General features: G+C 37.1%; 1 protein-coding gene across 2 annotated transcripts; it reads right to left on the bottom strand.

Moving 5' to 3' along the window:
• Nucleotides 1–3148: 3148 nt before the first annotated feature.
• On the bottom strand, nt 3149–22240 carry LOC135696608 (bifunctional 3'-phosphoadenosine 5'-phosphosulfate synthase 1). Of its 2 annotated transcripts, none has more exons than XM_065216064.2 (12): nt 21885–22240; nt 14127–14241; nt 11145–11380; nt 10263–10401; nt 9869–9987; nt 9388–9501; nt 8589–8700; nt 7586–7791; nt 6977–7174; nt 6293–6499; nt 5953–6081; nt 3149–5129 (listed from the first exon to the last, which is right to left on the bottom strand). In XM_065216064.2, the coding sequence occupies exons 1-12, from the start codon at nt 21918–21920 to the stop codon at nt 4887–4889; spliced, it is 1854 nt and encodes a 617-aa protein (XP_065072136.1). In that variant the 5' UTR covers nt 21921–22240; the 3' UTR covers nt 3149–4886. The 2 variants fall into 2 exon arrangements, with proteins under 2 accessions (XP_065072136.1, XP_065072135.1); XM_065216063.2 differs by lacking the exon at nt 21885–22240 and adding an exon at nt 15244–17446.
• Nucleotides 22241–22447: the final 207 nt, after the last annotated feature.

Genomic DNA, 22447 nt, shown 5'->3' on the forward strand with positions numbered 1-22447 from the left:
TTTCAATAAATAAATAAATTAATAAAGAATTATGCTACTGCTGAATTTCCCAGATACCCTCAATCTACAAATTTTGCATGGCCAATTTTCACCTTTCTACTCTTTGATTGATCTCTTGAAGCTAAGACTGGTTGCCAGGCTTTTTATCGAGTCAGACAAAGTGCTCAATCGGATGGCAACCCTGAAGGATAATGAATCAATCCCATATGACAATGTGTTGGTGCTCCGAAACTGTTTAAAATTCTTACTGCCTAGATTCTAGGCTACATTTTTGTCCGGAAGATATTCCACACAAAGAGAGTTGAGGCATTTGTATATCTCCAGCATCAATTATTTTCAAATTCCAAGAAGCCGAGAAGCCGAGAAGCCAAAAAGCCGAGAAGCTACCTAATTAGCCGGATTCTGATGTTCACATTTCTGATTTAAAATTAACAAAAATCTTAATGATTAGTTAACCTATTGTTATCTAATGTTATATTATCTTTATTGATATAATGTGAAACGTATAAAGACAATGAAGAAACGAAAATAAATTGAAGCAAAGTGTTTGATGCTGCCTGACAATTAATTCACTGCTATTGGCTTTTGTATCTTACTTTGAATTTATAAATATCATTAGAAAGCAGCTTGAGAAATTCTTGATTTTCTTTTGTTGTTGAAAAGATACGTTCACCTAAAGAAGTGATTTGCCTCCAACAAAGAAGCATCGGCAAGGTTTTGATGTATGTCAAAATGTCACATGTCATTTGTACAAAACCCTGTGTATGGCCTTGAAAAAATAAAGCAAAAACTTTCAGACATTTATAAAGTATGTTGATAATATAATATTAGAGACTTGTATGTTTTATAAACAAAATAAAATGTTATAGCTCACGTACACGCAACGAATATATCAATTAGTTTATTAAAGGGTGGGTTGACTAGAGGAATTGGAAAAGAGGTTTTCTACAGAAAAGGTTATTAGAGGAAGGGTTTATTGAAGGAAGAATTTGCCAAAGTAGAGGAGGGATTTCTAGATAAAGGATGTTTTAGAGAAATTGTCCATTAAAAGGTAGAAGGGAAAATTGGAGAAATCACTGAAGGTAACTATTAAACTAAACGATAAACTGGTTCAACATGAAAGAGTAATTGTTAAATCGTTTTCACAGTCAAAATGCTTAGATAGTGATGCTGTTTCCAAAAACTTTACATTTTATTTGAATTTTTTTAGTCCAGAATACATTTAATTACATTTTATTAGCTGCTTGGCTTAGAACAATTGGCTAGTTAATTGCTTTTGTAGGAATACAAAATTGCAAAGGTTTTTCTGCTATTGAAAGCTATAGCAAATCACCAAGAGGATATAGGGCTTATTGCTTCTGCCTTATTTGCTATTCTCTCACTAAATAAGTCGATTGGAATGACTTTATTAGAAGACGAAAATAGAAAAAAGCCACGATATTTTGGCTTGAAGTATAGAATACAGACATGAGGAGTATCAGAAATATCTCTGTTTAATTCCTAATCGCTGCATGAGAACGAAGAATGAACCTAGCAGTTTTATTTTCCTTTTTCCGTTGCTTGTGACATTTTAAACTTCGTACCAGTCTTTTGAAAATGGCGTTAATTAAAGGGAGGCATTTATTTTCATGTTTTTTTGGCAAATAATTGCGTTAATCAGAAAAAGGCTTTTCAAGCTAGCCATTTATCAAAATTATCGAAATCCTATTCTACGAAAACCTAATCTCACAAGTATGTATTTTTAATTGAGGTTTGAAATGAGATTTTTCAAACCCTTTTTCTCACCCACTCCTTCCCACTGCTTTGGTCTATGATGCTTCACCATTGGGTGGATAATCATCGGCAAAAAAGATGTTAAGGGCTTTTGTGAGCCAGCTCCGACCCCAGAGTGATTCAAGAAATCAGACATAAGGAGGCCTGGTGTTGTGCCCGCACTGTATACTCAACAGAAGCGGGTTTAAATGGATAGAAAGTTATTTATAAAAACACTGTTCTGCGTAAGGTGAAGACTAGCTGGTTCTGTTAACCTGGATTGGTAACTATTGAAAATGTTCATTAACACTTCGGGTTTAAACTAGCTAGACACCGAATTTCGTTCTGTCCGGTCTTATGGCAAACCTTCGCTCGACATTAAGATGGACATATCAAAAACGTAAATTAACCTTTGACACTCAATTTACTCTTGTAAAAACCGTAGAATACAAGCTACTTACATTTTGCCATCGTCAGCCTAGCTTCTTCTTCGGCCATTCTTCACCACGTGTAACAACAATCTATTCAATGAATATGTTGAGTGAACAGTTTCAAAGAAAAGAGCCGGAATACCCACCGCAGCACGTCCCTGGAGAACCCGATAGCATTGTGCTCGCTCCGTCCCTTGCGGCACATGAAATACCCACCGCAGCACGTCCCTGGAGAACCCGATAGCATTGTGTTCGCTCCGTCCCTTGCGGCACATGAAATACCCACCGCAGCACGTCCCTGGAGAACTCGATAGCATTGTGTTCGCTCCGTCCCTTGCGGCACATGATGCTCCTAGATGGCCTTTGGGAAGTCTCGAAGGATGCCAGGGATATTGAACGTAGAACTCGACGAAAAAGTTTTGACTGTAACAACACGTGTTTAGAAATTGGAAATAGTGCAAAAGAACCTTCCTCAAACTAGTCTCCACCGTCTTTAAGAAACGGTACATAATGGTTATTTCGAATTTCTGCATTCAACTTGTTGCTCATTGAAGAAGTGGGTTGATAATGGGGCGGTCTTTATACAGCTTCTACAGTTTCATAGGCTTGTCCATAAGTGTGGCACAATTCAGCCTTTTTGAGTCGTTTGAGGCAACTTTGACTAAAGATTGAATATAATGTGGCGTCTTGTATTCCAAAACTAAACTTCCTGCTTCGAAATTTGCGGTTTAAACTATGGGCTGAAATAGGACTTTAAGAATTTTCTGACAAATGTCGTATTCAAAAGTTTTTTTTTATTTCAACTTCAAATGTTTGACCTTGGCAAATAGCAAAAAGCTGGGGGCAGAGAACGAATTGAACGTTTTCCATCACTATCAGTAATTTTTTCGACTTTAGACAAATCACAACACAGTATCAACCTCCTGGATGGTACAATAGACGTGGAATGTCAAAAAAACTTCAAGTCATTTTGTAAAATCTAATACACGAAATTCATATGTACTATATATTATCGTTTTGTAATGATATCTCATCACATATTGGTAATTATCGATTGATTTCTATAAATCTAAAACCACAAGTAGATGTTTATCCAAACTAAACTGTCATTATAACGCAATAATCATTAGTAATATTGAACCAGAGGTCTATATAAGACTCAATAAAAACAATATCCTCACGTTAAAACTTTACGGCTACCGAAAAATGCCAAACTTAAATAAATATATCTGGCAACCATAAAAAATAAAATAATAAAAACAGTTCTCATGAAAACTGGTATGTTAATTTTAAGGAAAGAATTTCGGCTTTTCGAAATGGGACTAGCCTCGTTGGAAAATTTTTTAAAATTCAGATATACCATGATTATATCTTACAAGATGCTTAAAAATTAAATGAACAACTGAAGTTATATAAGAAATTGGGTGACTTGAATGGGGGATTTCTATTACCCCACCCCAAAAATTCCTGATGAAGTAATACACAATACATATTGGTGACAAATTTGCTTCGAAGGATCTGCAATGCTATCTTCTCAATGAAATTGGAAATCGAAAAAAGAACAATAAGCTTAAAATTTTGTAAGCAAGGCAAAAGTTTCTTTCTAGTGATCACGTCGAGCGTTCAAAGACAAATCTTTAGAAAATGTGAAGGATCTTGCCAAAGGTGTTCTCCCTGTCGAGTATCATTTACTGGTGATAGGAAAAACAAAGGCATTTGGATTTAAATTGACAGGGGTATGTTGATGAAGACGCTCGTCCGACTCCAAATGTACATTTTCGAGGTGCAAAAAATGTTCTCGCACAGTGGCGGACACTTTGAAGAGCGACCGCACCCCCCCCCCAAATACTTTAGAGGACAATGGTCTTTTGTTCTAAAACAATGAAATGTGACGTCAGTAAAACAATACGCTTGCCCCCAATATTTGACCAAATGTCCGCCCCTGTTCTCGCATTTTGCTAACCCAACATTAACAATACAATATAGGACAAGGAAAACGTCTCCTGTACTTCAAAATAGACAAATATTACATAAATAAAAAAATGAAAGTTTTATGGCTAAAACATACGCTATTTTGCTGATACTAGCAAAAGTTCAAGCTAAACTAAAAATTTCTGATAAGAATTCATTTTTCTCTAAGTTAAGATAAAAACCACTTATACATACAGTAAAATTTGGATGTTAGAATGTACCCTTATATCTTTAAGTAAAAAGTAGCCTAAGTGAAATTCAATAAAATGTATAAATAAGAATGATTTGAAAATGGCTTTGAAAAAAGCAAACATTTTACAACATACTAAAAGCTTTTTCGTCTGACACTCCTCAGAGCATAAAACGTCAGAATCAGGAGTGTCAAGTTTTATGCTCTGAGGAGTGTCAGACGAAAAAGCTTTTAGTATGTTGTAAGATGTTTGCTTTTATCAAAGCCATTTTCAAATTCTGTACCGCAAAAAAATTGTTAAGAATGATTTATAAGAATGATACCTCATAATTCAAGAAACTAACAATCTTCTGCTAAATGAAAAAAACTAATTAAAAATTCTCTATTTCTGTTGTGAGTTAACAATTCGATTTGTATACTACCCTTATGATCTGATCATAGACGAAATGTTTAAATTTCAAAAAAGATTGTGTCTATAAGAATTAACTACAAATTTTAAGATTAGTTTTGCTGGATAAAAATGTCAAAACTTGTCCGCATACTTATTTCGCTTTCTTTGACTGATAAAATTCTGAGAGAACACCCCATGCTTTGTGAGCCATAAAACCATTAGGCGGTTCCTTGCCTTCTCGCGCCAATTTCCGCATGCGAGTTCCAGAAATGAAGTCAAAGTCTTCCTTGTGCTCAGGATTGAAAAATTCCATCTTATTGGATTTCGTATTGTAAGCTGCCACTCTGAATGGGATGACTTCTAAATGAGTAAGGCCAGGAGCCATTGTTAGCACCTAGGATGCAAAGGATTCAGATATTTAAGAAGTCGTAGATTCGGGAGATGTATAAATGGCTAGGCTGAAAAGAAAAACTCTTAGAAAAACAAATGGAAATTAAGGAGTATAAATTAAAGTTGTTTTTTGCGTGGAAAGGATATCAATAAACAAATCTTTATGAACTAAAATTGAGCCATTGCATAACTATGCAACAGTAAACGGAAGTTAGGGGCCTATGTTGTATTTAGCGTCAACTAATATTTTCTTCAATTAAATTTAAATGTAAACTACAGTTTTTAAAGCAAACTGCTGCTTCACTTTTAATATTTCGGCAATTGTGCGCCATAATGCCCTTTGCAGCGCGTATCGACAGCCAGACCGAAGGCAATGGGGTTTGGGAGAGGCGCCGTAAACATTAAAGCTTAAAAATAGAGGTTTTTTGAAGTGGATCAGATGGAATGCCGTGTTTTGGAGCAGTTTGTGCTGCTAATGTTATCTGCCCTGTGCATCAATATTACTGTCCTAATAGGCAAGGGTTTCCTTAAAAATTCATCAAGAAATAGAATGTTGTCTTATCTTCAAATTGATTTGCATTCCATTAGGGTGCTAATGTCTCTTTCGGTCGAGTGGCGAGTTTATAGGGTGTAGATCTATTTTGCTTTGTACTAATCACTTTGGTTTTGGTCTGCCTACTATTAATGCCTTAATAACTTGGGTCGATTTATCTAATCTCAGTTAAGTGTCTTGGCCAGTTGAGTCTTCTAATTAAAATTACTTTGCTATATTCATCTCCTTATTGCAGCCATAAATCACAAGAGAAATAGTCAAGAAAAATATATACCTTGCTACCATGTGTAGGTTCATACAAATCAGTGTTTGGTATGTCGGGGTGTGGGAGCCCAGCCGGGTCTCTGCCAACTATGTAAAAAGTTGCACCTGCAGCAATGCGTGCTTTGCAATGCCACTGGACCTGCGAGAAAAGTTACAAGGTATCACAGCCATAAGCCACAAGTCCTATATGGCCAAAAAAGAAAATGAAAAGATACACAGAACATATGATTCATTTCAGTCCAGAAAAAACCCTTTCATCAAGCAGTGTCTTATATTTCTGGAAATGATCCTGCGAAACTGCATCATTTGAAAGCAACGAATATCAATAGAATAAAAATATGACGTCCAACCTCAGTGGGTCCTGCGTACATCATTGGCGAAGGGAAGATTGCCAATACAGTGTTTTCAGGATCTAGAACTCCCTCTTCTAACACAGCGAGATGTTGCTTGATTCTGACCGACAAAGGAACATCGTCATCTTTGGTCCAGCCGCCTAGTGGGTGCAACAACAGCACTGGTTTCACGTGACCTCTTTCGAGGAGCTTTCGGTGGGTGTCCTGTGATAGAAATATGCATTGATTAATGCAAGAGGTATTCGTCGGTCTGGTGGAACTCCAGAAATACAAGTAGCGATATGGTTTAACACGGATGTTTTACTAATAGCAAAATTGTTGGGCTTTTTTGGAAGTCTACATAAAACAGAAAAATCATTTGCTCTGGTCATATTCAAGAGAATAAAATAGTTAATTCTATCTTGTTCTAAAATATAACAATGCAATATATAAATAGATGATATAATAAATATAATATATAAAATATAATTTATTATTTATGTCATGCAGGATTACAATTGGCAAATACCTATAAACCAATTCTTTTTCAGTGAAACTAAAAAACAAAATTACGAGAAAACAAAGAAAACAATAGTTATGTGCTGATATGAAGAAATATCACCCGAGTCTTACATTTGAATACAACATGATATTTCATGTAAAACTACCTTTTTCAAAAGGAATACAATTTACAATACAAACCTGCATGAGCAGGGCATGGCCATTGTGGATCGGGTTTCTCAACTGAAATGCGAACACGGCATCCGCTTGCCTTCGCATAAACTCCGCACGAAGCTCGTTTGGTTTCAACCGGTATGCATCCAAACCGTCATTCCATTTAATCTCCTCCAAAACGTCAAGTTTTCCACCGACCAGCCAATCTCCAGATTCGTAGATCATCTACAAAATTAATTACAAAACTGTAACCAGACGGAAGATAATGATTTCATTTGTGTGCCACAACTTTCAGGTTTCTAGAAATTGACAGAAACGCCGATTCTTAAAATTTTACAATTATATTTTTTACTATAAGATATAATTGATGATATAATAAATGAAGTAAATATTGGCGTCATTCAATCAACACTGACTACCAAAAGCTTCTCACCGAATCAAAGCAAAAGTGACCGAATGACAGAAAGTATCGGGAGAAAGGATGTCCCACCAATATTTGGCCCTGGTGTTTATACCCGCTGGTAATTTTGTCCCTGGTGTTGATACGGTACAGTTATGAGCCCCATTATGTTTTTGCCACCCCAAATTTACAAACCTTTCCAACCCCCTGGTGGTGTTACAATATTACAATCATACCTTCATGTAAGGATGATTTTTGCTGTTGGCACCAAATTGTCTGCAACATCGCTCCTCTTTCCTGTGAGCAAAAAATTCAGGGTGCCTCAATATCGCAACTGGTTTCCCATCAAAAACGAGGCTGAATGACTGACAGGCACCGAGTCTCTCTTTGTCTTCAGTTGTAATTGCAAGAACGATAGGTATCGACTGGTTTATATCATCAGCTGAAAATTAATAAACAAATTTAAATGATTGAAACCTCGGCAAATTAGAGATGCCTATGGGGAGAAACCTAAACAATAATCTTAGATGCCACAAGAAAGTTGACTTACAGCGGTTTTCCAAAGCATTTGAGATAGCGCGGAAAAACGAAAGCATAGCATACTTAAGTACTTTTCGTCTGACACTCCTCTGAGCATCAACGTCAGGTAATGATTTAAGTAAGCAAAAATTCGGCTCCAGCAACTTGCCGGTCAACGGCTTTCACGTCTCAACATACTGTATATCCGTTGGTTCGAGTTTCGCTGTAAAATCATTTCGCCATATATTGTACTTAAGAATGTTTTACCACCTAGCAGTTTATTATTTTCAGCAAGATGTCTCCCAGCAAGCAATCTAATATGAAGAAGGTTCACGGTCAAGAGTTTAAAAAACGGTATCGCTAATCTTTAGGGCTGCTTTAGAGACCCACCCACTTGGAGACCAATAACATCTAAGCCTCAAACTTGCTTGCAAAGTTTCCTGGCATGCAATTTACGCAGTCTGGCGGCAAACTGGGTTAAACTGGTGCAAACTGGTGCAAACTGGGTTAGAGACACACGCTTCTATATGTTTGGACATTAACGAGCTACTGCCATTTAGGAGTCAGAATTTGTCTGGAGGGCGAACCCACCTATGGTCCAGGAGGGAAGGGCATTCACTTGGTCCCTCCTGCAGTCTCCTCGATATTTCTCGGTTTCCCCACAGCAGTGAACTTAATTTCATGAAGGATTCTGTCTTTTTAACAATGCAATGAACTCACCATCCTGAAGACAGTTGAAATGAAGTGTTTGCAAATACTCGCGCTCCTTCATGAAGCCATCTAGCGGGGAGGCCCAGCCCTCAGCTAGAACTTGAACCCACTGCATGTCAACCTGCGAAAAAAGTTTATAACAAAAGTCAGTTGAAAGTGCATTCGGTTTTTCATCATACAAATTAACAACAGCTATGAAAAGGGGTTTAGAACACTTTGAATAGCAACAAGAAAAATGGGCTACAGTAGGCCTAGTGATTCTCTATGTAATTGAAGGTTGGAAAATAATAAACATTAAAAAACATTTAGGCATTTAACAACTGCCTTTCCAGCTTTTTTAAGGCTTCACATCTAAAGACGCTGAGAAGTGGTTCCAGATTTGCGACTAATTTTTATTTATCACCATTCCCCAAAACTTAGCACCAAGGGATCAAATGCTATAAGCCTTACTGAGATGAATTTTCTACAAATGAACTTGCGGATTGGCAGAAGAAAACTAATAATGAAAGAAAAAGCTGGCTAGTAATCGGATGACAAAGCTGTTTTCGTATGCGAATAAACACAATAATTTTACTTTGACAATTAGCTTTAAAACAGCTGAAACTAGTAAAGCTGCATTATGTAAAAGTAGTTCTAATTCCATTGCAGAGTAGGATTAAAGTTTGGTACAACAAATAACGATGAAAAATTAATTTCAGATTACTTCGAAAGGTAATTTAGAAGAAAGGTCTCAAAATGTTTACTGAAAATAATGGTTTGTTTTTAGCAATTTAGAGAAACTACGAATTGATATGAAAAACAGAATTACCTTGTTTATGCTCAAAGCCTCAAGAGATTTCGCTTCTGCCATGTACTTCTCCAATTCATCTCTTGGGACAAAAAGCTCCTTAACTTCGTTTGCAGAGGTAATTGGAATTACTTCCTAAAAATGAAAAACTTTGTCTTAAAAAGATACAATTTATTTATTGTCACAAATACTCTAAAATCCATCAAAATTCTGCCTCTGTCATTTGAAAAATATCAAATGAAAAGATCCTAGAATGAATTTAACCTCTTTTAGGCTCCTAACAAACTGCGCACGTGTGTGTGTGTTTGTCTGTTTGTGGGTGAAGGTGTTCTCTAACCCATACAAGAAATATACCACTAAAACAACCATTTTCCCCACCCCGATGAACCAAACCACACAACCCCATGTCATGTTACTCAGTTCCCTGATGACCACCATGAGAAATTCTAAAAGATGAAAGATGAAACTCTGTGACTTAGTCAAAAAAATTAAAATTACATACCTTGCTGATAAGAAGTTTTACAAGCTTCTGCACACACTGGTCAATGCTATGCTTGCCAGCTTCGATAGTGAGGTCAGCGTGAGAAGGAGACTCGTACACTGCATCGATACCGGTAAAGCCTGAAAGAGCAGAAATTGAGATTTACCCGAGTGAAGAGCAAAACTACTGACCTTATGGTTGATATGCGTGTCTTCCTAGTTTTGCGAAAAGAAAATCTTTTTTCACCCTTAGATAATCATTGATAATGATCGCTACGACGATTAATGTTGATTACGATGATGATTTGTGATGAAGAATGATTTGCAATGAATTGTGATGATTACGTAGCTGATCACAACCACAATAGCAATGCTAAAACCAGTGACTAGAAGGATCTTTGAGGATTCAGGCATACCTTTGATAATACCGGCTCTTGCTTTCTTGTATAACCCTTTAACATCCCTCTGCTCACATACCTCTAGTGGAGTATTAATATAGCATTCGATGAACGACAACCCAGCACTCTCGTGAATTTCTCTCGCCCGCTGCCTGTCCTGAAACGAATAAGAATACAGCCTCTTGTTATATCTGGTTATAAGGCATGCATGAAAATTTTGAAAATACAAACAAAACGTTATTTAGAAAAGGTTCGTGGTTTAAGCACTAAATACTTCAAACGATATATCCAATATTTTCCACGCAAAAATAACTGCTCCATTTGTAAAATAGTGCCCCTGAGTGACTTTTTAAGAACATTCAATTTTAGAACACCTATCAGATTATTGGCCTCCCATTGAAAAATTTGAAAATTGCACAAAGTAGTAAGATCAATGATATTAGGGCCGAGTAAAGAAAGTTTTAAAACGAAAAATCGAGTGCAAGCGAAAAATTCATGATTGACAAACTGGGTTTTTCGAAACACAGAAACCTTGCATAGACATCCTGTATAGGAACATTTATACTCTAATCTTCACAAAACGGATTGCATTAGAGCTGAGTAAAAAGCAATTAGGCATGCAGAACCCAGAAAGCCTTGCTAAGACAAGGTCAACGACCACAAAGAAAACCAATGAAAACATGAAGTACCCCATCCAAACCAAGCCTTGTTTTGTGTTAAAGATGTAAGAGCTAAAATGTATAATCCGGAGGAAGGACTTAAAAACGCGCTTCTTGACTTCGAGGAGTTGGCTATCATGGTGTTTCTTCATTATTCAAATACAAGAACAAGTCGCTCTTCTCAACTTTTGGAAGTACTGAAGTCCCTTATTCTTAGCAGTATTATAATGATTTGCTTTACCTTAGCATATGGACTGATAAAACTGGTGACACACACAATCCCTGCATCTGCAAACAGCTTTGCAACTTCACCGACTCTTCTGATGTTTTCTTCTCTTTCTTCGGGCGTGAAACCGAGATTTTTGTTCAACCCCGTTCTTAAGTTGTCGCCATCTAAACTGTATGAAGGGATCCCTCTAAAGCAAAGATATTCCTCCAGGGCATGAGCAAGAGTCGTTTTTCCGGCTCCGGAAAGACCTGTTTCGGTAAAGACAATAAAAATTATCGAGAGAAGAAAATTGCTTCAAGTCACGATCTGGATCTACGCTGCAACAACTTGATGATGCCAATCTTCAAGGCATTAAATACAGTTGAATCCTATTAAGTTGGGACTTCAAAAGGGAAAGGATATTGCCTGACTCAGTGTCCGGATGGGTTACGACTGTTGACTTGAATAAGGTATGAAAATCCAATGGGAATTGAAAATCAGTCCGACTCAGAGAAAGTCCGAGTATACCTGGACATAACTGAACGGGTTTCAACTCAAATTGCAGCGGCATTCTCTCTAGAGTACCGACTTCGGACGGGTGCCGATGACTGTCATTGAAAAACTGAAACTTTTCATAGTTGCAAAGAGAATTGACAATTAAGAGAGAAAACTGGCCCAAAAAACCGTTGGTAATTTACCCCTTTCCTTTAGAACCAAGGAACCCTTTACAAATTTTATGAACTTTGATTATTAACTATAGATAATCTGAGAGGATGAAACTGTCTGATTCTGTACTGCACTATCTGTACTTCTGATTGAAAACATCCAAAGATAATATATAGCTTGTCTCCCAGCGATTTATAAACAGCTCTTAAATTATTCAGAAGCATAAATTAATGTTTTGCAAATCAAACTGATGCGGCGTATTCCCAATCTCAATTGCATTCTTCAGGAACTATCTAAATAATATTGCAGAGGCATTTCGTTAAATCATATTGTAGAAGTTTGAAAATAAAAACAAAAGCATTTATTTTGTTTTCGCTCGAGACGATATGCTTTAGCTTTCCACCAAACCTCAATTGTGGATAACATAAAGATTCGTGGCCTTCCTTCGACTTTTCACGAGTTTACAAGAATTAAAATTCATTTTGTTCAAAGTTAATCCTGATTGCAGTAAACATTATGCTACGTATGGTCTGCAACCTTGGACAGAGCTGTTGAGACAAACCCCTAATTACATGCCCGGTAGAATGTATGTATAGTCCTACAACAACACCCTTCCTCCCATTCAAAGTTTGAGTGGGGTAGAAAGCGGGATATGTGTTTTTGTGGAAGCTGTATCAACAATTAACTTGGGCGGGCAGGGTAGAAAATCTAAACACAATCTGTCCAAGATTGTAGCATGGGAGTTGCAGCGGAAGTAAACGGGTACCCAAATGAATTTTGTCAAGTGGCTGCTGGGATAATGTGGTGAACCTGAGCAGCCATGAACACCTAGATGAATGAACAGAAGGATGAGCAGTGACGCGACAACCACTACCAGACAATTAAACAATACATAGGTACACATTACAAAACGTATAAGCATCTTTGCATTATTGGAGATGGCAACTATTGTGTAATAGAAATCATATAGATTTAATGGAAAAGGAATGTTAAAAATCATGGTCATACTACAGGAGACAGATGACATTCAGCAGATCTGATCCAAAAAGTAAAGGGGTAGTGTCCCTGGCTTCCCTAACAGCTAAGCTTCTCACCTAAGGATGGTTTTAGGTAGGCCTAATCCTCCCGTCAATATAGAAACAGAATAGGCTTTAAAAAATTCCCAATGAACAAAATTTCTAGGGAATGCGAGAAAGTGCGAGTGAGAGGTAGGGCGGAAGAGGGAGAGGGGAAAAGGAAGGGAGGAAGAAGGAGGGAGAAAGAAGGAGGGAGAAAGAAGGAGGGAGAAAGAAGGAGGGAGAAAGAAGGAGGTAGAAAGAAGGAGGTAGAAAGAAGGAGGGAGAAAGAAGGAGGGAGAAAGAAGGAGGGAGAAAGAAGGAGGGAGAAAGAAGGAGGGAGAAAGAAGGAGGGAGAAAGAAGGAGGGAGAAAGAAGGAGGGAGAAAGAAGGAGGTAGAAAGAAGGAGGGAGAAAGAAGGAGGGAGAAAGAAGGAGGGAGAAAGAAGGAGGGAGAAAGAAGGAGGGAGAAAGAAGGAGGGAGAAAGAAGGAGGGAGAAAGAAGGAGGGAGAAAGAAGGAGGGAGAAAGAAGGAGGTAGAAAGAAGGAGGGAGAAAGAAGGAGGGAGAAAGAAGGAGGGAGAAAGAAGAAAGGAGAAAGAAGGAGGGAGAAAGAAGGAGGTAGAAAGAAGGAGGGAGAAAGAAGGAGGTAGAAAGAAGGAGGGAGAAAGAAGGAGGGAGAAAGAAGGAGGGAGAAAGAAGAAGGGAGAAAGAAGGAGGGAGAAAGAAGGAGGGAGAAAGAAGGAGGGAGAAAGAAGGAGGGAGAAAGAAGAAGGGAGAAAGAAGGAGGGAGAAAGAAGGAGGGAGAAAGAAGGAGGGAGAAAGAAGGAGGGAGACAGAAGGAGGGAGAAAGAAGGAGGGAGAAAGAAGGAGGTAGAAAGAAGGAGGGAGAAAGAAGGAGGGAGAAAGAAGGAGGGAGAAAGAAGGAGGTAGAAAGAAGGAGGGAGAAAGAAGGAGGGAGAAAGAAGGAGGGAGAAAGAAGGAGGGAGAAAGAAGGAGGGAGAAAGAAGGAGGGAGAAAGAAGGAGGGAGAAAGAAGGAGGGAGAAAGAAGGAGGGAGACAGAAGGAGGGAGAAAATAGGTAGTAAGAGGGAAGGAGAAAGAAGGAGGGAGAACAAGGGAGGGAGGTAAAGGGAAGTGACTGAGAAAAGGGGGGAAGAAGCAAAGGAATGGAAAGCGAGAAAGAATTAAGGAAAGCGATGGAAAACGATGAGGAAGGAGGGAAAGAACCTTTATTGAAGAAAACATCGAATTGAATATTTGAATCTGTTAAGAAAAATGAAGATAGAAAATGCACCTGTAAGCCATATAGTACAGCCTCGAAAGCCATGGCTCTGACCAATCACTTGTCCTCTTTTGTCACGTGTCACCAAACTTTGTATATACTGAACATTAGTCGCTCTTGTCAGGGTCTATAACAAGAATGCAAATTACTTTAGGACAATATTGATAGGCAATACTTAGTAACGACAATCCTGCACCAAAATAGCTGGGACTTTAATCAAGGAATGTTGATGTTTTCTCAACTTCCCTCTCCCGATTCAATATTGAATAAATGTCGTGAAGCACAAACTATAGGACAACTAATCCAACATTGTTTCGTGGGGAAAAGTGGGGATTTGCATTTACAGAGGCAACGTAAAGGTAAAGTGCGAAAACTGCATTTTGTCTCAACATTTTTGTCCAGGATTGTAGATGCTGCTTGGAAGGAAGCTTGGTATGTATGAAACGTAGATAAATTTGGACAGAAGTGCCATTTTAAGCTAAGTCTCGCAAACGTTCATGACCAGAGGTAAAATGAAAGCTGAAAATCAGAAGAAGAAAAGTCAATTAGTTTACCTTAATTTTGTCTGCATTTAAAAGGTAAAGTTTTTATATTTAAGACAAAAGTTTTTGAAATTATTATACACTATGCAATGGTTATTCTTAAAATTTGAATTTAAATATCTGAATGGTACCAAATGCATATAAGAAATTGCCAACAAATATGTGCGTTGCATGCTCTTTGTGGGTGTTGCCCTAGAACGCATTTCCCAGTGAAGTGGAGATTTGGAAGATTTGCTGATGGCAAAAGCGATTTTCCGACAGAAGACTATTCAGGAAAAAGTGTGACGCCCCAACATCCCCTCTCCTCCTTTAGGACCGCCCTTTCCAGAAGGTTTAAGGATAGTAGAGCGCCAAGGGTTCAAACAGTATGGCAGTGGAGCGGTTAAAAACCACAGAGAATGCTATTGAAAACCGAAAAGATTTAATACTTATTGATTTTCTTCTTTTGTTGATAACTACCGTATACAAAGACGACATTTCCATTAACAAAAAAGCATAAAAAAGAGAGTATCTTTTTGGCAAAATATATCTAATATAATTCTCGGAAACACAAATGAAACATTTGTTTCATTTAAAGTTTAACCAACCCTTGCTGAAGTTGAGCTGTTTCCATTCTGTTTGTCCCGAGAAAAATCTGCACCGTGCATTTTCTTTCAGGTTTCAAAACACCAAATGAGCATTTAAGGCCTCCAAAAGTCCTTTCGATTGGTTGTCAGAAAAGAGCTTTCTCAACACATTGAAGATATCCGGACAACAACAAAATCCGAGCCACAAGATGTAGAACCGATTTGCTAAAACTTATATTTGATTTGGGCTTAGCTGCTTCAATGTCGGTTGCTAATATTTCATATCAAGATCCGACCGCAAAAGTGCAACCCCGTGCTTCTGTAGTTGCTATGATGAAACCTCTTTATCAACAATATGCTTCGTTATCAACGATTGCCAATTTGTGCCTACTCCGTCATGAAATTTGCCGCAAATGAACCCACTTTATGCATATGCATGAACAATTAATTGAACAAACACGAATTTGCAAGAAGAGCCTCAATCGATAATCCTTGACCTTTGAATCAAAATCTTTAAAGACGTAGACTTTTAAAGAATCAGTGACTTGACAGCAATAGGTCCAAGCTGATGTTTCTTGAAACTGAAAACGCCCACTTCTCAAGCAGCTAATTCGTTTTGCACAAGTTAATTGTAAGCAATAAAACGAACTTGAATTCTCTTGGTATAACAGCTGCAAATAGATAGCGCGACAGATGTTCCCAAAAGGTGATCTCAAGCTTAAATTATTAAAATCAATTTTTAGCTTATTTTTCATAAAGGAAATCCCGCATATTGAATCCAGCAGCAGGATGGTTAATCACACCAAAAACAATGCTAATTATGGCTTGATTGTTATAGAATTTTGCTCATTTGAAGGCCTTAATGAATGGATGACTGCAAACAAATTTGTAAAACCACTCGCAAGACATTTCGTAATTGCCATATCCATACAACTTTTCCAAGAAGAGCTAGTGAGACCGATTAAACGACGTGAGGAGATCCTAAGTTATCAATCGTTTTTGAGTATTTCCTTGTAGGCAAAATTGTAGAATGAAACAGCTCTTTGTTTGATGTATCAGAGATTATCAAAAGAGTTGTCGACCAAGTAACGAGCAAGGCAATATTCGAGGCACCTGCCCTGCACACACAGTGGTGACTGACCTGACTTTAGCCATGTTTGACAAATTATAATGCATAGTCATTTCCAGAAAAATTTCAGCAGACTTAAATAGGTGTAGACCAAGTTACACATCTGAGCCCATTACTGTTTACAGAATCCATAAATTCAAATAACCCTCATTTGAACTATCCCTGGGAAATGTTGTGTTCAAATGATTTATATTAAAAAGCTGATTGCCCGGAGAACAGTGGAGGTTACCAAATTCATTATTACACCGAGTTGAAGAATTGCGTAGCGTAGAATGGAAGATAATTGAGTGTGTGGTAAAGGATTTGGGATGAACTCTGTACTTTACACAAATAATTATATAACATAAAAGGACCAAATTAAAAATGTTATGGTGAAAAAGGTCAAACCTAAAGGATTTGTTTTGCTGTGAAATGCCTTATAGTTTCAAAAGAAATATTAGAGATTTACTCAATGTTTTTACTTACATCTCAAAATACGGTAGAGAAGCAAGAATATTGCAAATTCACTCCAAAACATTCTTATACTAACAGTACTCAGTGATCACCAAAAGTGACAGTGTTTACCAGATGTTGTTGACATACAAGAGTCAATGGAAAATATAGGGAAATACTTAAAATTCATCCAAATTACTGTTGGAAACATATACTTGACAGCCCCCACTAAAAGCTTATGGTGTAGGTAACTTAATGACTTCAGCAATTAATAGTGTAGTTGATAATGTAAAATGAGGGTAGATTGCTTGCGGTTCTATCGTTAGCTAATTACAGGATTGTGTAGAAGCTTTTAGAAACTTCAAACATTTTCTGAAATCGGACTGGTTATTGTGCCTCACTTAGAATTGTTAGTTTGCTTTGCAGTTATCAGTTGCAAGCTTCTCGAATAACAACAATTCCATGCAATGCCATGCTCAGTGTAAATTAAGTTATGGGGTGATGTGATAAGGGGTCTATGGTAAGGTATCTAGAAATGTGCTCTAGAAATTTCCTTTTGGTAGAGCTTGGACAGAAAACTAGCCTAGAAACTTCATAAGTCAGATTTTTCTTGAGGGATCTTACAGGGTTCAGTCCTTGGTACTTTCCTTTTCAGTGGCGGAAATTCAAGCTTTCATTTGGGGGGGGGGGGGGCCCAGGCCTACGATTTTCCGACAAGATAACATCACGGACCATGTATAATTTCAAAGAAACTGCATATTTTGATAAAAATAGTTGATTTTTTGACAGGACTCTTTAGAAATCTTTGCTGACCACGCCATAATTAAGTAGCAAGAAGAACAATCAATTTTTGACAATTGATGATCTCATCTAAGACAATTGATGATACAAGAGGTAGACCGATAACACTTTTGACAAGTCGTACGTTCATTTTATGCATTTTATCTTGTTTTCGTCAGTGAGAAATACGTTTTAAAATAACTTTTGTTCAGAAGTGTTGTGTAAGTTTGCTGTTACTGCGTATATTTATGTAACTGCGCATATCTGTTTTATAACTAACTAGAGGATAATTTACCATAATGCGTTCATAGTTCTTTTATATTATGCCGTGGGAAATTTAGCGTGTATTATATTTACTTAATTATTTCTTTTTGATTGTAGTGATTTTGATCGATGAAATGTTATGTTATTTGAAATGAAGTTATCTCCTTGAAAGTTGGAATCTTTACCGCAGAACCAGTAAATATATTGTACAAGAAGAATCCGATAGAAATTTTGGCTGATCTTTACGGAATTGAAATTAAATACACAATTCACAAGCAGTTTTGATTTTGGTCATATATTGTTTGGTTGATTATTTAGTACTGGCCAATATTTTATCAGCTATGCTATGTTCAAATTTTGCAAAAAGGGGAACAGAGAGGTTAAAAAGGCCCCTGGGGCAAAAATTGAAACATGGATCACCTGCGAATTGAAAATTGAAACATGGATCAAAAATTTGGCAATTACGCCCTTTAGATTACGCCCCTTAAAATTCCTTTTCAGAACGATTTCTTGGAGTAATTTCGACATGTTAAACGGTTGTCAATTATCCGACGAAAGCCCGAATTTTCCGACGACGTCGCTGATTGGGGTCGCGACGCCGTCGGAAACAAGGCTTGCTATTGTTGGCTCATAATATTGTTGCCCCAGATAGGCCGACGTCGCGACGTCCCAAACCCCCATAATTTCCGCCACTGTTCCTTTTCATAATTTACTTATGTCTTGTAATTTTCTTAGATGAAAATCTGTCATAGTATTTGATTCACCCTTATAAAAAACGGGTGAGAGTTTGTGGTATATTCTTCAAAGCAAAACACTTCTTATCCATTTATATTTCGATATGTCTTCACTTACAGAGAAACTGGTTAAAAGGACAATACAATTTGAGGACTTTACCTCACATTCAGCCCCTATTTTCTTTTATTTAAATTTTTTAAAGCTTTATGAAACTTTTCAGCAAACTTCTAAGTTTTGTGTATTGATCCTTTTGCAAAATATCTCCCTTTTTATCCCCTCCTTTAAATTCATCTTGAGTTAATCAAGAAGAGAGACTGTTCATATGGGGAAAGTTTCCCAAAGCCTTTGTGCAGTGAAGCAGGAATCTTTCATATGCAGACATTTTCCCACCTTGCTGTGACATTCTTAAAGCCATTCTGAATGATAAGAGTGGATTGTGTCAAGGATTGTGTATATGTAAATGAAATCAATTTCCCTCCCTTGCCCAGAAAATTGGTTCATATGAGATATATTTCCTTGCATATGCAGGATCCTGGCATTGCTCAAGTGAGATCTCAGCTAGCTGGGAAAATGTTTTCTCAGGTGAATGCTCATGCTATCATGTGTAGAAAGGCTATATGTGGCAGGTTAACGGGATTCTCACTTCACTGGGAAAATGCAGGGGAAACTTTCTCCATATGAACAGGCCCTTATAGGAATCTAGTTTGTTTAATGTTACTGATAAAATTACAAAGTAGGTAGATTGATGACAAATATATATTCTTTTGTCATCTATGGTTACATTTTTATTTTGTTTACCATAAAAACCCACGTATAAGCCACCCCCGCACATAAGCTGCTCACCAAATAGGAGTCCTCAAAATTCAGAAAAAAATGTTTTATGTAGCCCTATAAAAACTGACAGCCTTGTGTTATGAGCCATGTGTTATGTTTCAAGTAGTGTAGAACATCAAAAAGAGAATCCAATGAAGTCTCATTTTAAGAGAATCTAACACATGGACAGACAAGTGCCCAGATTGTTTGCATTTTATAATTGTTTAAGTTGAAAACAAAAGGAATTTTTTGTTACCTACAACAATAGCAAGCCTTGTTTTCAGATATGAGGAACAAAGTTGATCACTCCACAGATAGGCTGCACCTAAAATTTTGGGGGGCAAAATGAGGACAAAGTGTCTGGCTTATACAGGGTTTTTACGGTATGTTCTAGCATGCATGCATCTTAATTTATGGTCTATTTTCTATTTAAATTGTTGTAAGTTTAATGTTTTGAATATTTCTATAAAATGGACATAAAACAAAATAATTGAAACTGAACCAAAACAAAAGTGGAGTTATTCTAAGATAATTACCTGTAAGAAGGTTTAGAAGAAATTTGTGAAAAATGGGGAAGGGGCCAATAGAGAAGGGTCAAATGCTCTACTATATCCCACGTGGAAATGCTACATCCTTTGTTAATTTTAGCAGTCAACAGTTTTAGGATTCAAATTCCATACTTTTGAGATTCATTGGATCCTCCTGTAAGAAAATTTTGAGAAATTAGCAGTGGTGGTTTAAGCTGCTCAGCAGGGAATCTTGCCAGTGGTGTAGCATGACCTTTCTTGCTAGGAGGGTAGGAGAGATGCAAAACCATTTTTTATGGACAAAAATTTTTTTGTTACCTGTGGCATGAAATTATTTTGTTAAAAATGTAAATCTACCAACAGGTTCCCTGAAAGTTGGGGGTGTGACACCCCTCCCTTCCCCCAGACACTATCCCCCTGAATCTTACAAGGAGATCAGGAAAAAAGGCATTTAAAGTGAAGTGACTACCTATTCCATCATGATTGCTATTTCTATTTGATCTGCTGAAGGTATTTCGAAATGGGGAGAACTTAGGCTTTTGAAAAGTTTCTGAGGTTTTAGAAACATCTTCACAGTAAATACTGTAAGGAAGCTGGAATTCTTGAAAGGGCTTGATCATTTGAAAACAGTAGGTTCACAAGGGGTAGTTAATTGAAAACAAAGTTTCTATGATTTGAAGGGGCATGGGCCAACTAAGAACAATATTTGCTATCACCATGTTTCATCAAAACAAAAAGAAAATAAATTGAAGAAGGAACTATAGTCATAATTCCCTATAAATCTTCTTGACCATTACAGCAGACTAACATTAAGTTACTTGCAATGAAAAAGGGTTGCTTCTCATATGAAAGGGCTAGAGAAGTATTTGCCAAACACGCCTCTAACTCTGGTGTCCCTGCCCATACTTAAGCAGTCAGATTTATCAAATAAAATTAGATTTGAAATCATATGTCAGTCAAAATTACTATACTCAGTAATAATAATAATAACAAATATTTTGACAGGAATATTCTATCAGTGTGATAAGCATACTATAATCATTAGGGTCTGGTGCAAAGTAAAAATACAAATGAAAGGTGATCAAACTTGGGCAGAATAAGAGCTCGATAAAAATTAGGTAAAATTTGTTTATATGTGCAGATTAAAAAGAAGAATTAGATAAAATTTTCTTCCAAAAAAGTTTTTGTGTGACTGTTGCAAATATCTAATAACGATCCCATTTCTGCAATAAAATTGAGCTCCATCCCATTTCTGCCAATCAATGATATGGTTAGATTGTCAAATTTGATTTTTCAGAAGTCAAACTTTTGATTTTGCTTAACGTCACTAAATTCATTATTTGGAAAACGAATGAAACGGGGGGGGGTGTGACAAGAGGCAGAACTGGGGGTGGTACAGAATGAATTTAAAAAACGTTTCAGTCTAACCAATAACAACTAATTTTCCGTAGCAGTGAATTATTTTTATGCAATATCGTTTTACGATTTTTGTATATTTAGCATCACTTCCGAATTGTGTAGAATTTAAACGAACCTGATTGAAAATACTCAGGTCTCAGGTTGTTACCAAGCTCATTTCACAGGTTCCCCTGCGGACTAAAATCAACACTTAAATAACTGAAAGTCAAAAAAGAAAATTACTAAAGACGCAAACAACACAATTCATCATCAGAACGAAAACCTGAACCACTTAACTAAAATGAGACATGCTTCCAAATACTCCTAAGGCCCTAAGTCGTAGGCAAGTGCTTTATAGTTTTGTTAACTGAATATTTTGTAGCTGTAGTGATATCACCGACAGCTAGGCCAATTTGATCTACTGACGTAGAGTAAAAGAAAAGTAATTTGTTTCAGTAATGTTTATTTAGGAATATCAATATTTTGCAGTATCAAAGAGACCTTATTGTGCAATATCAACAGGCACATAGCATATAACAAGATATAGCGACAGCTAATGTGAATTTACAATGTAATGATCTCACCGGGTCATTGTAACGATTGGGGCTGATCGATGCCATGATTTAGAAATCGGCTGCTTTGTAGTACTTTGTCTAAACTGTAATTTTACTGGAATCAGTGACTTTCCTTCTCGTTCTCACTTTAATTGAATCCAGTGCCACCACACCACAACACAGCAGGAAGACTAGCCTGGTAGGATCCACGTCATGCACCCTTGCTTCCGGTGTAGTCTTAAAAAAGCCTGCTCCAGCCAAGTGAAAAATTGTAAAATCAGAAAATGCAGTCTTGTCACATCCACATAGCCGAAAAAAGAACTTATGGCTTATTAAAATATAAAAAAAACCCCAAATCAGTAACTAAACGCCACAAAAATTTTAAAAAGTGAATACGAACCACAGGGGGACCAGAAAGAGCAAAACACCTACTACGTCATCAGAATCAGGTTCTGCTGAATTTTCGTTGAAAATCAACCCTGTGCTTCAACAACTTACATATATCCGAACATACACCCCGGATAGACATCCCATTATATAGACTTTTAACAAAATTTAGCAGTTCAAGTAAAAGGGGTAACGGGGGAATTTCC

This window comes from Rhopilema esculentum, chromosome 18, assembly GCF_057945365.1.
Source record: "Rhopilema esculentum isolate cy_ngs chromosome 18, ASM5794536v1, whole genome shotgun sequence".
Taxonomy (NCBI): Eukaryota; Metazoa; Cnidaria; class Scyphozoa; order Rhizostomeae; family Rhizostomatidae; genus Rhopilema; species Rhopilema esculentum.

Coding starts and splice junctions, on each gene's coding strand:
- LOC135696608 (XM_065216063.2), bottom strand. CDS start 15,303: ATGCACGGTGCAGATTTTTCTCGGGACAAACAGAATGGAAACAGCTCA. Junction 14,242..15,243: donor ACAGCTCAACTTCAGCAAGG/GTTGGTTAAACT, acceptor TTCTTGTTATAG/ACCCTGACAAGAGCGACTAA. Junction 7,792..8,588: donor TTTCAACTGTCTTCAGGATG/GTGAGTTCATTG, acceptor ATTAATTTTCAG/CTGATGATATAAACCAGTCG.